This window comes from Egretta garzetta, unplaced genomic scaffold (assembly GCF_000687185.1).
Source record: "Egretta garzetta isolate BGI_Z169 unplaced genomic scaffold, ASM68718v1 scaffold511, whole genome shotgun sequence".
In the NCBI taxonomy this organism is placed as follows: Eukaryota; Metazoa; Chordata; class Aves; order Pelecaniformes; family Ardeidae; genus Egretta; species Egretta garzetta.
In genome coordinates this window covers 1669963-1685023 of record NW_009258554.1, presented here as the reverse complement: position 1 = coordinate 1685023, position 15061 = coordinate 1669963, and the positions used below count along the sequence as shown (strand labels likewise).

Genomic DNA, 15061 nt, shown 5'->3' with positions numbered 1-15061 from the left:
GCCCTGCGCTCCCCGACGGAACTTTCTTGCCTCCCGGGCTTCTTTCGCAGCAGCTCGCTTCTTTCCAGGTCCCCCGTGTGTCCCCCTTCCCCGTCCCTGCCCGGTTTCTGGGGACCTGAGACGCAGCCCCTCTCCTCCAGCCGTTTCTGGGCTCCTTTTGTACGGGCTCGCCGAAATCCCGTTCGGGCTTTGGGATGTGGGGGAAGGCGTCAGGAGAGGATGGGTGAGGTTTCGTACCCGCTGCCAAAAGCCCTGGGAGCAGCCGCGGAGCCCCCTTCCCCTTGAAGAGCGGAAAATAGCCTGGCTCGAAGGCAGGCATCGCTCGCTGGCGGTCCGTGAAAAAGCAGCTCGCTTTCTTCTGCGGAGAAAGTGCTGAGCTTTTCCTCTGCCCCCCTCCCCATCCCGGGTGTCCTCAGTGTTTAAACTCGGGTTACAAACGAGCTGTGTTTCTCCCGCTAGAGCCCTGGAAAAGCCTCGCATCTGGCAGAGCCGTGGAGGGAGGCAGCTGACATGAGAAATGCGCCCGGGCTTTGGGAGCGGAGCTGGGCTGGGCTGGCGGGGAAAGGTGCCGGACGTTTCGTGGAGGGGGCCTCTCCCTCCAAACTCCCTTGGATGTTTTTCTCATCGTAGGTCTTTGGCCATGAACCCCATCCAGAGACCTGAGATGTACATCATCGGCGCTCAGCCGGTGTGCAGCCAGCTGCCGGGGCTCTCCCCCGGGCAGCGCAAGCTCTGCCAGCTCTACCAGGAGCACATGGTGTTCATCGGGGAGGGGGCCCGCAGTGCCATCAAGGAGTGCCAGTACCAGTTTCGGCAGCGGCGGTGGAACTGCAGCACGGTGGACAACACCTCCGTCTTTGGGCGGGTCATGAAAATAGGTAGGAGCACTCGGTACGGGGTGGGTGCCGGGGGCAGGCAGGCTGTCCCTGGGCAGCTTTCTCCCTTTCTTCAACTACACTGTGTGTGTGGGGGGGGTGGGTGTTTCTTTGGGGGACATGGGAAGGTCAGGAAGAGGGGATCTGCTTTTGTTTTGTGTGCTTGTTTAGAGGTAGGGAGGGAAGAAGCTGGAGCCGGGAACAATGGAGCCACGCTATCATTCCCAGCATCTGGAGCGCCCTCGGACAGGGAATGCAGAACTGAGATGTGGGAAATATGGACTCCCCTGGCATGGGATCTCCCCCCTTCCCTCCCCGTTCTGCCACTTTCTGTGTAAACCTAAGAGATTTTTATAATTCCTGCCCTGCTGGCCATAAGAGGCACATTGACAGGCCATTGCTGCACTTGAATTGAGGTGTGACCGAGCCACATTGTCCCAGCTCCTTTTGAAATGCAGTCATCTGATGGCAAGAAACTGAGAAATCCGGGCTTGGTTTGATGTGTCCGACAGCCAGGACAATAAAGAAAAGGTGTTAAAGCAGCCGCTTACACACACGCGCACACACACACTCACTCTCTCTCACCAGCCCCAGGTTTTGTTTCCCACCCACAAAGCTGATCATTTACACTGAAGAATCCAGAACCAGCACTGTTTCTTGGTTGTAAGGTCAGGGAAAACACTTAGCAAGGAATGGAAAAAGACCTCCAGCTCCTGCGCCCCCAGCATTGCTTGCACCTTTTTGGCTTCACTCTCAAAAAACCCCCCAAACTTACAGGCAGCAGGGCACCAAGAGATGCATCTTTAATACCTCTGGGGCATCAAGGTGATAGGGCACCGGGGTAGCCAAGTCCTGTGATCCCCTCCATTTGATCCTGAAATTCTTATGCGTCATCCTGGAGAATTTTAGGGACTTCTTTGCATGTGTTACTCAACCTTTCAGAATCCCTAATTCAGCCCACCAGAGCTATTCTAATTCCTCTTTTTCTGCCCAGCTGATACTCCAACAAATCCCCGCTTCTCCGGGATACTCCCCTGGGAAATGCTGTTTCCTGAAGCATACTTTCAGCTCCTGACACATATCCAAGGCATCTGCACATCCTTGATCTCTTGCTTTCTGATAGCAAGGGTGGTGGCCAGATGAGACTACATGCAATCCCAGATTGTTAAAACTTGTGCTTCGGGGTATGAAAACTGGTATTTCAGCTACCACAAGGAAAGGACAGAAAATACACCTCCATCTCTCCCTTCTTGGTGTCCCTCCCTCACATGTAACTTAGCCCAAAGAACAGGGTAAATTTCAGATCCCCAGGGAGATCTAGTGACTCTGCAAGGACAGAAGAAAATAGGAATTTCCCATTCTGGAGCAAACTTTCTCCTCTTCTTCAGTACCTTCCTGCATCCCCAGGTTGGTACAGTAGGCAAGTCCACACCTGGAGAAAAGAAAGGTGAACTAAGAGAAGGCAAAGATCAGAGGTGAAGAATGAAAAGCAGTTAGGAAAGATCAGAGGGTGTACAGGAAGAAGGGACTTAGAGTGGATAGTGGAAGAGGGAAGATGCCTCCTCTCTAAAATAAATTTGATCCTGTTAGTTTAGACTGGGAGTAGATTTGGGTTTTGATGAGGGAAGAGGTAGTGTGGGTATGCGATGGGTATGTCCAGTAGTCCTGCTGCTATTATTTGTTTTGTGTGTGCGTGCATTTGTTTGCTAGGACTACCGTTGTACCTCTAGTAGGAATCTGTGAGGCAACCGCCTGCGCTTGCCTGCTGTTTAAAAAGCTATCCTAACAAAGAGTTCTGAAACTGGGTCCTTTAGATACTCTGGTGAGTTAGAGCATGGTCAGATGGTTGTACTCCAGCACAAGAGAGCACACAAGTAAGAAAAATGTCACCAAAGATGGCCTGGGGTGTTCCAGGGTCTATGATGATTCACCATCATTGCCTATGTCCACAATAAGCTGCTGGGGAAGGGGATGGTGCCTCTTCTCTTAATTCCACCTTCTGCTTTTTCTTTCTTTGTAATGAGGCGTTGCTCATCATTTCAGCAAATCTGTTTTCCACGCTGGGGAAGAAAACAAAGCTTTTCAATCTCTCTGTGTCAACTACAAAGTCATTCTTCCCTGGGTTCATACTGTGTGCCTGTCTCCTGTTTTCAACCTCTGAGCCCCAATTCTGGACCACAGCCCTTTTTCTGTACTCTCTGCCAATGGCACAAGAAAGGTCTGGAGACCAGAATATCTGCAAGAGCACAGAGGCATGCCAGAGTGTTGGGGGGGGGGAAGCGGGAAGAGATAAGAAGGACCCAGAAGGTGGGTAGTGTGCCAACAACTCTCAGCTGCCCACCCACTGATGCAGGCATGGCATAGATTATATGATTCCTTGAGCTGCTCTGGACTGTGAGAGGGGAGGAGAACCTGCCCTGGCCAAGTCCAAAGCCTGGGAGCTCCTTGGGAGAATGTTCACTGAGAAACCTGGAAGATTGGTTTCCTTTCCCTGCTCGCAGAACTTGGCTCAGCTCGGAAATAGGAGACCCGGTTGGTCTGTGTTTAATCATTACACCTTCATGTTATGCATGTGAGGCAGTCCAGTGATACAAAGCTTTTGTAGAGGCATCCGTAGCACTGGATTAGGCTGCTTTTTAACATCGGTTTTTCCTAGTGTTTGTGGTGTTGTGAGAATTGCTCTTACCTTTGAAATGTGATTTATACAGTAATGATAATCTGACAATATGCAAAAATTATCCTTCTGAAGTTGCTTCTTGTTCTGCCAGTACAGATTTTAGGCTGCACGTGTGCGTATATCTACCTCTCTACATTCTATACAGACACATTCCTTACTTCTGCATTTATGAGGCAGAGGACAGAGCACCCAAAAAGGTCGCGTTAGAATTTCCTCAGGGGAGGAGAGAGTCTATCTCCTTCAGTGCAATCCTAAACCGCAAGGCTGGGGTTTCCAGGCTTGTCCAGTCATTTCTGGAGCCAAAGATCTTATCTCTTCTGCCTTTTCAAATGCAAAAAGAGAAAAAAAAGGAGTCATAAAAGAAGAGAACAAAGAGAAATATTTTTCCTCCTTTTCCTTTGAAACTGGCAAACTTTAGGGAAATGCTTTTAAAAAGCTGAAACGAAAACTTTTTCATCCCATTTTTATCATCTTCGTGTCAGTCTCCCCGCTGGGGTCCATTCTCCCATCTCCTTCTCATGCAACTCCAGGGAAGCAATCTGCAGGGACCGACACCTTCCCTGGGCACAGCCCATGCTGGCACCCTCCACGGTGCCCCCCAAAAGCCGCCGCGGCCTGGGGCTCCCCATCCTGGTGGTGGGTGGCCAGCGGGCACAGGAGGGCAGCAGAGCTCCATGGAGCTCCACACCGGTGGGCAGAGCCTCCCGGGAACAGTGGCCCCAGGCATCCTCCCCCGAGCCTGGCCAGGGCACGGCGACCCCCCGGGGTGACTCCGGGCCATCCCAGCTCAGGAGAGCTCGGTGTGCGAGAGGGCAGGAGGGGGTTTACTGCCTGACCGTCTCCGTAACCCCTGTTCACGTTTGCATAAATTTGGGGAATAACTCCCTGGCCCATTTAGATGATGGCACAGTGTCGTGGTACCAGAGTGAATTTTGAGACGATGACCAAAAACCCAAATACTTTTTCAAGGCCGGAAGGTGTGGTAGGAGAGCAGAGAGAACGAGAATGTGTAAGCCCACAATTGCCAGCTACAGATTTGCTTTGCATTAGCGCAGGGTTTCATGCACATGCCCTATCCCGCCTCCCAAACAGAGCCACAGTCTTCCAAACCTACCTTGAGTGAGCACCATGGTTTGTTCTGCTTCGTGGGCAGCAAGGGGGCAAGAAACCCACACACTGTGACTTGCTTTAGCTTCTCCCACCACCATCCTCAGCAGCCTAAACTCCTCATACAGAGCCAGGAGCCGCACATTGAGTTGCTGCTACGTTTGAAAGTTGGAGGTGGTTAAAGCATGGACAGTAAAAGTGCGAATCCCACCTGTGCTTTCAGTAGAGGGATCTCAATCGAGCTGTGAGGATGCTAAGCACCTGGAGCCGTGCAGGCTCTGTCGAGCAAGCCATAACACTGGGGGGTCCTTTCCCCCCTGTGTCTTTTTTAATCTGCATAGATGCAGGGAGTGCTCTGCTTAGCAGGATGATTGGTGTGCCCGCAGGGCTCTCACTGTACCAGCACAGACTGGTGGGGGCAAAACTGCACATTGGACCGTTACCTTAAAATACCTGTAGCATGCGAAACAAAGTAGATGAGTTGCTGAAAAATGACCATAACTTCCTTATAGGCTAGTCTCAGCTGAATTACCTTAACTAGGAGTCACTCCTCTTTACTTCTTGGATCAGGGAGGTTTGGGGGGGCATAGTCCTCTCCTTAGGACCTGCTAGTAAGGCCATCCCTTCTATATTAAGTGTCCTGTAGCATTTTTTGTCTTGTGCTGTACTCCAGCCCTTAGCGCACAACTCTCATTTTGGGGGGGGGTGTGTGGATCACAAGTTGTTCTTCAAGGTGGATGCCATTCACAGCCTTGCCTTTGTCATGGGTCATTACCACTAAGCTGGTGATAAGCTGCTATTAATTACAGATTGTCAGCACATGCAAATTGGAACAAGAGCACACCAAAAGCATCAGCTCAGTTCTGCTGAGGGAGCTGGCACTGAGAACCTGGTAGGTTGGTGACAAACTGCTCTTGGAGAATCTGCCCTCTGAAGTCATGCAAATTTGCTTGAGAGCATTAGAGGGTCGCCTCTTGCTGGGGTTTGGTGTAAGTAGCTCTTCACAATCAGATTGCTTATTACAATGAAGCTTTGGCAGTTGTTCTCTTCATCACCTGAAAGTTTGGTGATGCACACAATGACTCTGAAGGTGTGATTTTAGCTATTTATTACACCGTGTGGTGAGAGCACAGGTGTGGATTGCCTCCGCCTCCTCATCCCCCTCCACTCCCCTCTTTCAGACCCACAGCGCTCACTGGTGCAGCACAGCTCGGCCTCATGCAGTGTTCTGGCTCTGTTGGTGCCCCGGTCAAATTGGGGCTGAATCACTGCCAGGAATACATAGCTGGAGACCCGATCCAGCTGCTTGGCTCAGGCTTTAAGCTGTACAGAGCACACACTCCAAGCAGGGCAGTCTCTAGTAAACCTGCTAATGGAAAGTCGTTTCATTTATTATTGTCTACATGGGAAAGTTTTACCTGTTCCAGCGCTGCAGTTGTGGAGGCGTTGGGAGAGTCTCTGCTGTGATGCTTGAGTGTAAAAATGGGTTTCTGTCAGTTTGTCTCAAAACAATTCTCAGCTGATGTTATGTAAACCAAAATAAGGTCGATGAACTCAGGAGCCCACAAAGAGTGCTTGTCCCAATTAAATGAAGACCATTCCAGAGCGATAGCTGGCTTAACCAGAATGCTCCTTTTGCACAGGACCAACTTCGTTAGTTGTTTTCAATGATTATTGGCAAATTCAGTGGCTGAGGCAGCAGCTGTATTTTCAGCAAGTGGATAATGCTCTTGCTGATTGAGAGTTTCCTCTGGGTTAAAATGAGAGCATACTGAAGGGCTGATCTGAGAGGAAGGAGGCTGAGCGCTCCCTGCCTGTGGTGTTGCTGTTTCTTTTGGGCAAGGCCTGGGGTTTCCAGGGCTCTTAGATGGTCAAACGTAAGTATAATAAAAATAATAACCCTTGAGGAGCAGCACGTACAAGTTCACGAAGAACATGCTCTTCCCGAAAATATTCCTCCAGGCAACAGCAGGAGTCTCGGCCCTTTTCCTGGTGTGTGTCAGAAAATCAGATTTGGGGTTGATCCTGGTTACACAGAAACTGCCAGCTCTGGACAGTCAGTTGGCTGGAGCTGTTGTTGTGAAGTGAAAACAAAACCAGGATGCAAGCATGTGTTACGGCAGTTCCCCATCTACCAGAACAGGGCCCTTGTGCTTGACCACCCCGTTCCTTTGTTCCAGTTAATTCCGTGCACCTTCTCAGAACACACCATGTCCTACTCTCCGGAGCCCGTTGGCTTGCTCCTTGCTGCACGTTGTGTTTGTTAAATAAGATCTGTCTCTCATTAATTTGCTTCTCACGTCTCTCTCACAGGGAGCCGAGAGACTGCTTTCACCTACGCCGTCAGTGCTGCCGGGGTGGTGAATGCAATCAGCCGGGCTTGCCGTGAAGGAGAGCTCTCCAGCTGTGGCTGCAGCCGGACCGCCCGGCCCAAGGACTTGCCCCGAGACTGGCTGTGGGGTGGCTGCGGGGATAACGTGGAGTATGGATATCGTTTTGCCAAAGAGTTTGTGGATGCCAAGGAGAGGGAGAAGAACTACGTGAGAGGTTCAGAGGAGCAGGCCCGCATGCTGATGAACTTGCAGAACAACGAGGCTGGTCGCAGGGTAAGATGGATGCTGACCCTTTCCTCTTTCTCAGGGTCAGAAGGCTTGAGATAGCTAGATACCAAATTACTTGGAGGTTTGAGGAGGGATAGTCCAATGATGCCCCAGTGATGGTGTATGGTCACATTTACTGCATTTTAATCAATATTACAGACAATATTGAAAATACTATATTCCAGTTTCAATGGCAGGCTTCCATTGCCAGCTAAAGCTAGTGAGTTTTTGGGTTTGTTGAGATACTGTGTGACACACGTGTGCAGACATGTAAGCCCTTTCCAAATGGGCTAGGTGCTGTCATGGCCCGCTTTCAAGGTTTACATCTCAGAAACTGGCTTCCTAGAGCTGTGAAAATGACAGGCTGGTGGTGAAAAGAAGGATCTGTTGGCATGTGGAGTTCTCTTCTACTGCCATCATCCAGATTTTTGGGAATATAAAGCCAGAAGCAAACATCGAATTAGCCTACCTGGCTGTCTCTGAAACTTATGCCTTGCTCAGTTACCTTGGTATTCGGGCAAAATAAATCATTTGCATCTGGTTGGCAGGCATTTTCTGAGAAGATACACAGTTTTGATCTGGAGACCCCTAGGGATGGAGAATCCATCATTTCCCTTTGTAGTATGCTACTGTCATTAATCACCCTGTTTCAACGCTGTGCCTCGTTATCATTTTAATTTATCTGGTGTCAGCTTCCAATCAGGTCTTTTTCTGACTTTTACAGCTAGATCCAAAAGCCTCTTAGTAATCAGAATTTCCTCTGCATAGAAGTATTTATCAACTGTAATTTATTCACCATTCTTTCTTGACAAACTATATTGAGCACTGAAGACTCTCTCATCAGCCATCAAATCATTTTCATGTAACTTTAGCGTACCCTTTCCCATATCCTTTAAGAGACTGGATACCAAAATGACACGCTGGGTTCTGGTATTGTTCTCACTGATGCTGTAAATGTAGGTGAAGTTGCCCCCTTTGTATGCATTTGGTGTATGCACATTTGCTTTTTACGCTATTCCTCTGCCTGTGACAAATAGCCTGGGAGGTTTAGCATCTTTCATCTGCGGTACAACTGTGTAATCCTGCCTCTTTCCAAATCTAGAACCGGAATACTTGATCACTTGTGCCTTTTCCACAAGGTGTTTAAAATTTTTATCATTCTTCCCTAGTAGCGGGCTTTTCTAAGGTTAATTTTATTTCTAATGCATATTAAAAATCCTATTAAGTGTACTTAGCCATGCTCTTCTGCAAATTCTTAACTAATATCCTTAGTTTCCTTATTAATTTTCTGCCCTTTCTTACTTTTAATTGTTAACTGAATTATCTTTCCCTTTCCCATGTATGTCTGTCTTTTCTGCATGTAATTTCAGCTTCATTTTGCCACCAAAGAAGATTTTCTCTGGCTTTTTGATTGTGAAATCAATGTGTTGGGTTGAAGCATTGAAAATACATGCTGCTTTTGCAAAATCAAATCGGAGTAAATTTGCAGCAGGTGGAAAAGTGCAGACTTGAAAGCTGTAGAACTCAGTGGGTATTGGTTTGGGTCTGGGGTTTTTTGGCTTGGAAGGGTGGAGGGGTCTGCATTTGCTTAGAAATGGGGGGGCATTCCCACACAGAGTAGTAGCCTGAAAGTGACGTTCTTCTCTGCATTACTTGCTTTGAACATCTTACATGTCTGGAGTCATGAACTTGGTTTACTACAAATAAATACCCTGCCTAAAATAGAGAGTGAATTTGTTATGAGACTTTTTAACAGCCAGTCCTATTGCCTTGAGGGATCCAGGGGCAGAATATGGCCAATAGTTTGAGGCTCCAGTTGAACTGTAGTAACATCTGTATTAGAAGATCAAGTCAGAAGATACTCACTCCACAGTGTGGGTAACACCTGTCTTGTTCCTCTTGTTATATGGGCAAGAATCTCACTGGGCTGTGATTTCAGATGATAGTATCATAGAATTGTTTAGGTTGGAAAAGACCTCTAAGATCATGAAGTCCAACTGTTAACCTAGCACTGTGAAGTCCACCACTAAATCATGTCCCTAAGTGCTATGTCTCCAGTACTTCCAGGGATGGGGACTCAACCCGCTTCCCTGGGCAGCCCGTTACAACACTTGACAACCCTTTCAGTGAAATTTTTCCTGATGTGCAGTCTAAATCTCTCCTGGCACAACTTGAGGCCATTTCCTCTTGTCCTATTGCTTGTTACTTGGGAGAAGAGAACGACCCCCACCTCGCTACAACCTCCTTTCAGGTAGTTGTAGAGAGCAATAAGGTTTCCCCTCAGCCTCCTTTTGTCCAGACTAAACAACCCCATTTCCCCCAGCCGCTCCTCGTAAGACTTGTGCTCCAGACCCTTCACCAGCTTCGTTGCCCTTCTCTGGACATGCTCCAGCACCTCAATGTCCTTCCTGTAGTGAGGGGCCCAAAACTGAATACAGTATTCAAGGCGTGGCCTCACCAGTGCCAAATACAGGGGGACAATCATGTCCCTACTCCTGCTGGCCACACTATTTCTGATACAATCCAGGATGTTATTGGCCTTCTTGGCCACCTGGGCACACTGCTGGCTCATATTCAGCCAGCTGCCAGCCAGCATCCCCAGGTCCTTTTCCTCCGGGCAGCGTTCCAGCCACTCATCCCCAGGCCTGTAGCATTGCATGGGGTTGTTGTGACCCAAGTGCAGGACCTGACACTTGGCCTTATTAAACCTCATACAGTTGGCCTCGGCCCATCAACCCAGCCTGTCCAGATCCCTCTGCAGAGCCTTCCTACCCTCCAGCAGATCGACGCTCCCACCCAGTTTGGTGTCATCTGCAAACTTACTGAGGGTGCACTTGATCTCCTCGTCCAGATCATTGATAAAGATATTAAACAGAACCATAAAGATATTAAACAGAACCAGCCCCAGTACTGAGCCTTGAGGAACACCACTTGTGACCAGCTGCCAGCTGGATTTAACTCCATTCACCACAACTCTTTGGGCCTGGCCATCCAAGTTTCTTACTCAGCAAAGTGTATGGCCATCCAAGCCATGAGCAGCCAGATTCTCCAGGAGAATGCTGTGGGAAACAGTGTCAAAGGCTTTACTAAAGTCCAGGTAGACAAAGTCCACAGCCTTTCCCTCATCCACTAAGCGGGTCACCTTGTCATAGAAGGAGATCAGGTTAGTCAAGCAGGACCTGCCTTCATAAACCCATGTTGACTGGGCCTGATCACCTGCCTGTCCTGAACATGCTGCGTGATGGCACTCAAGATGATCTGCTCCATGACCTTCCCCAGCACCAAGGTCAGGCTGACAGGCCTGTAGTTCCCCGGATCCTCCTTCTTGTAGATGAGCATTACATTTGCCAACCTCCAGTCAACTGGGACCTCCCCAGTTATCCAGGGCTGCTGATAAATGATGGGAAGTGGCTTTGTGGGCACTTCTGCCAGCTCCCTCAGTCCCCTTGGGTGGATCCCATCTGGCCCCATAGACTTGTGTGTGTCTCAGTGGTGTAAGCAGGTTGCTAACTATTTCCCTTTGGATTATGGGTGCTTCATTTTGCTCCCTACGATGGTACGGTTTTAGACAGAAGGAAGCTTTGTACTGCTAAAAATGGTTATGTCCTGCCAGTTATGTGCCTGTCTGCACTACGGTGCAGCAAGTTGTTTAAATTGTGCTTGGAATGCTACATTGCCCGTGCTTCTTTGGACTCCATAGACAAGCTCTCAAGGTGATTTCTTTTGTCTCCAGTTAACACAGGACCCCAAAGGGGCCAGCAAAAGACAATGTTATTTCAAGCTTAGTTTTTGTAGACTCTGTGGAACAGATGGCCATAGAAAATAACCTTAGTTTAAATGAACACAAGCCACTTCAGATTAAATTAAATGGAAGTATAAACCAGTGTGTAATTAAGCTTGTGGATTTCAAAGAACAAACTCCGATAAACTAAGGGAGCAGGTTAGTAAACTCAGCCGAGGAACTTGCTGTGGAGGAGGTCTGGAACTTTTTCAAGTCAAAGATGCTAAAGCCATTACAATTCTGCATGCCAAGCAAGAGGAAAAAGCTTGTAGGAAGAATATCCAGACCTCACTGAATGAATAACTACCACAGAGAAGCTGCTAGGAATAGACCGACAGCCTACTAAGGATGGAAAAAAAGAGCTGATAGCAAATAAATAACAAAAAGCTCTGTCTTACAGGTCAAGAAGTGTAAAGATGAAGTGAGAACAGTAAAAAATCACGCTGAGTCAGACCTTGCAAAGGGTAGTAAAATAAACAGCAAAAGCTTTTTAAACTGTGCAAATTGGAGGAGATGGGAAGGAAGGAAGGAGACTGCTAGTCAGTGAGGATGGGGCTGAGTCTAAAGACAGAATAGTTTTGCTCCCCAAAGTAAGCGAGTGCTTTACCTGGGGCTTCAAGTTGGAATGGGCAGCATTGCTTGTGGGGAGGGGTATGGTATGTCTGCTGCACAATGGAGATGTCTTTTGCTGTCCTCCACACTAGGGGAATAAGTGTTAATAGTGTAGATTTTTTAAATCTCCCTGGGACTGTGCTTTTTGGGGGAAGCCAGGCAGGGTGTCCTAGGGGCAGGCAAGGTCTATCACAGTAGAAAATGGCCAATGGTGCTGGCAACCTGTGGGAGTGAGGAAGGCATGAGGAGGCAGCTGCCGCATTCAGACAGGTAGAGGAAGAGGAGCTGAGCAGCAAGTACTGAAGTTTGGAGCCAGCAGACCTGAGATGGGTGGGATGGTGCAGAGGGCTGCTGATGGAGGGGAGTTTGGGATCGGGTTGAAGGATTCAGATGGGAGTCAAGTGGCAGCAAAGGGCTGGAAGAACGGAGGGCTCTGGAATAAATGAGAGTGGGACTTTGGGTGGTTTGAGTGGATGAGGATTTGGGGGTAGTGAGGAATGGAGATGCTGGCATCAGGAAAGGAGATGAATATGAAAGGATCGGGAAAGGAGATGAATATGAAAGGATCAGGATGGAGATGAGACCTGGGGTGGCTCTGAGATGTCATTGCTACAGGTTCCAGCATTGTCTGATCAGGATGGTATTTGGCCAGTACAGGGCAGCCTTTTCCCCTTGGCTCTCAGAAATATATTAGCATGGGAGCAAAGGAGAAAGGCTGAAAATGGAAATTACCACAGCCAAAGTGGAAGCAAAACTCAGATAGCATAAAGCTCTCAAGTCACAGGGAGTGCCCACTTTCTTTCCTGGCACTCTGAAAGAGCTGGCACCACAGTCAGTGTGACCTTGGCAGCGTTTACAGGAGGACCTGGGGGAAAGGATATCTCAGAGGAAGAGGCAAAATGGGAAATAATTTGAGAAGAATTTCTCAAATATTGATCACACAATCATCTAGAACATCACTGATTTCCTAAAAAGCAAAATAGATCTGATAGGTCTCATTTACCTGAACCTTCTGTGAGACATTTAATGTATTTCTCACATGGGAAACACTTGATTAAATTGGAAAAGATAAGGAAAAATGCAGCAGCTAGGAGGTGGACAAGAAACTGGTTCAAGGGAAGATGTCAGTAAGTTGTGTGAAAGGACGTATCTTGATCTTGACAGAGCTTAATTAGCAGAGTTCTTCAAGGACTTGCCTCAAGACCAACACTTAGTATTTTTGTTTCTCAGCCCCAACAGAAGAATTGGGAATGGGCTGATGATGTAAAGGTGGCAGGTATTATGAACACAGAGGAGAATCCGAATATTGTACAGCAGCTAATGACATCCAGTAAAACTACATTAAGACCATCACTTGAGGACTTGCATGAAAAATATTTCAGTCATTAGGAAACAAGTAGAAAAGAACTGGGCGCAGCAGTAAGCTGCAGATGACTGCAGATGCAATGTGGCTCGGAAGGTGGTAAATATCCTATAATGTGCTAGGGAAAGTCTTTTCATAAAACATGAGGGAATACTAATGCCATTTTATTAAGCTCTCGTGAGGCCCCAAAATACTGTATGTTCTCATATTCCCAAGCAAAATGACCTCAGACTAGAAAAGGCTTGTTATGGTTGACCCAAGGGATAGGAATCTTTTCTTAAGAAAGGGGGCTAGAATAGCTTGCCATGTTTAGCCTAGTGAAGTGAAAGTTGAGAGAGGATATGACTGATGTCTGTGTTAGTGGGAGAAATAATAAGGGAGGAAAAGTACTTTTTAAGCAAAAGGCCAATTTGGCACCATAGCAAATGGGCATAAAGTGAATACATTTAGGCTGGAAATTAGAAAAAGATACTTTATCATTGGAATAGTGATCAGAATAATGGTGGCTGAAAACCTAATTGCTTTTAAAAGGGCACTCTATACATTTGAGGAAAATATTATTTGAAGCTGTGCCTACAATAGCAAGAGATCATACTTAATAACTGAGGAGGTCCCCTCTAGTCCTGCATTCCTAAATGTTAAGTTTTCACTTCTGAGATTCTGGTTTTGGAAGTAGGAAGGTGCATGTGTAACTCCATACTCCCAAAGTATGGTTGCTGAAAGTTAGTGCTGAAAGAAAGGAGACATGGCATTGCTAAGTGGCCACCAGGTGCCATCCCACATACAGCCTTGCCCCGCTTTCCCAGCCAGTGTTGCAACTGATGTCTTCTGATTTCTAGACAGACTTCTGGTGCGTCCCCTCACTCAGTTTCTTTCTCCTTGAACCCCAGGGAGCTCTGGTGGCAGGAGAGAAGATCGTCTCCCTGCTCTCTGTGGTTCTCAGAAGGTTCTGAGAAGGACGGGACCAGAGGTCTTTTATCTTTCAGGCAGTCCTGACCCCATCACCCCTTCACTCAATGTCGGAGTCCTCGCGGTGGTGGCTCCTGGCTTTATTGCCTTTGTTTGTTTGTCTTAGGCTTTTATCTCAATACGTCTTTTCCTTCCATCTGTCTTTTTCTTCCAATTGGTTTCCATTACTCTCTCTTACTTCCCCCCAGTTCCTTATCTGTCGCCCTGTCTGGCGGACTGTGGCGGTCAGTCCTTCTGCGCTATTTACCCAGTCGGCATATGGCAGGCCTCAGTCATCAGTCACTCGAGCCACTGCCAGAAGAGCCTGGAAGGGGGTCTGGCTAATTGACCACATAGGAATTCCCCATTAATTCTCTTCCCGTTCCCATTCTTGCAAGAAAAGAATTGGAAGAGAACTTGGGCTTATGGGAAGGGGATTTGAGCCTTTCCATTAGAGGCATTTTCAACCTGTTTAAGTGGCATGGCCATTGATCAGTCCCTGCCCTCAGAACAGCATGTGGGGTCTGTTATTCTTTACCTTGACCTGAGCCTGGTCAGAGAGGAATTCTCCAATTTCCTCTGCTTTCTCCTCATCTGGGCAGCAAAGGGGGAGAGTGGGAGAGCCATTCAACAGCTGAAGCTGTGGTTACCTCCCTGGGATGTTGATAGTGGGAGCCGTGGGGGGCTGAATGGCACCACGCTTACCTGTGATAACTGGTAGCGTTTGCATTCCCCGGCACAGCTACTACCCACATGGGCCAGATGTTTTGAGCATCAGTTGCTTAAAGCCAAGTCGGAGTGAACTCAGTCCCATGATATTAACTGAGAGGGATCGAGTTGCACTGTTTTTCTAAAGGAACAAAGCCCAGGATTAGGAAGAATCATAATACTTTATAAAAACACATGCAAGGGCAAGGGAGGCACGAGTGGCCTGGGATTTGACAGAACCATAACCAAAAAGTGCTAACACAAGCTTATAACAAGCAGGCTGGCAGTGCAGCGAGGATATAGTAAGTGTCTGGGGCTCGGGAAATTCAGCTGTAGCTCTGTCTGGTTACAGTACAGCAGGAAACTGTAAGTAACGGCGTGGTTGGGTCT

At 47.9% G+C, this 15061-nt stretch overlaps 1 protein-coding gene across 1 annotated transcript in view; it reads left to right on the top strand.

The window, feature by feature from the left end:
• The first annotated feature begins 637 nt into the window (after positions 1-637).
• The window catches only part of WNT5B (Wnt family member 5B), a 17248-nt gene continuing 2824 nt past the window's right edge, over positions 638-15061 (top strand). The window contains exons 1-2 of the mRNA XM_009647938.2: positions 638-878; positions 6973-7265. Of these exons, the coding sequence (XP_009646233.1) occupies positions 641-878; positions 6973-7265 (531 nt within the window). The 5' untranslated portion in view covers positions 638-640. The remainder of the gene's footprint in view (positions 879-6972; positions 7266-15061) is intronic.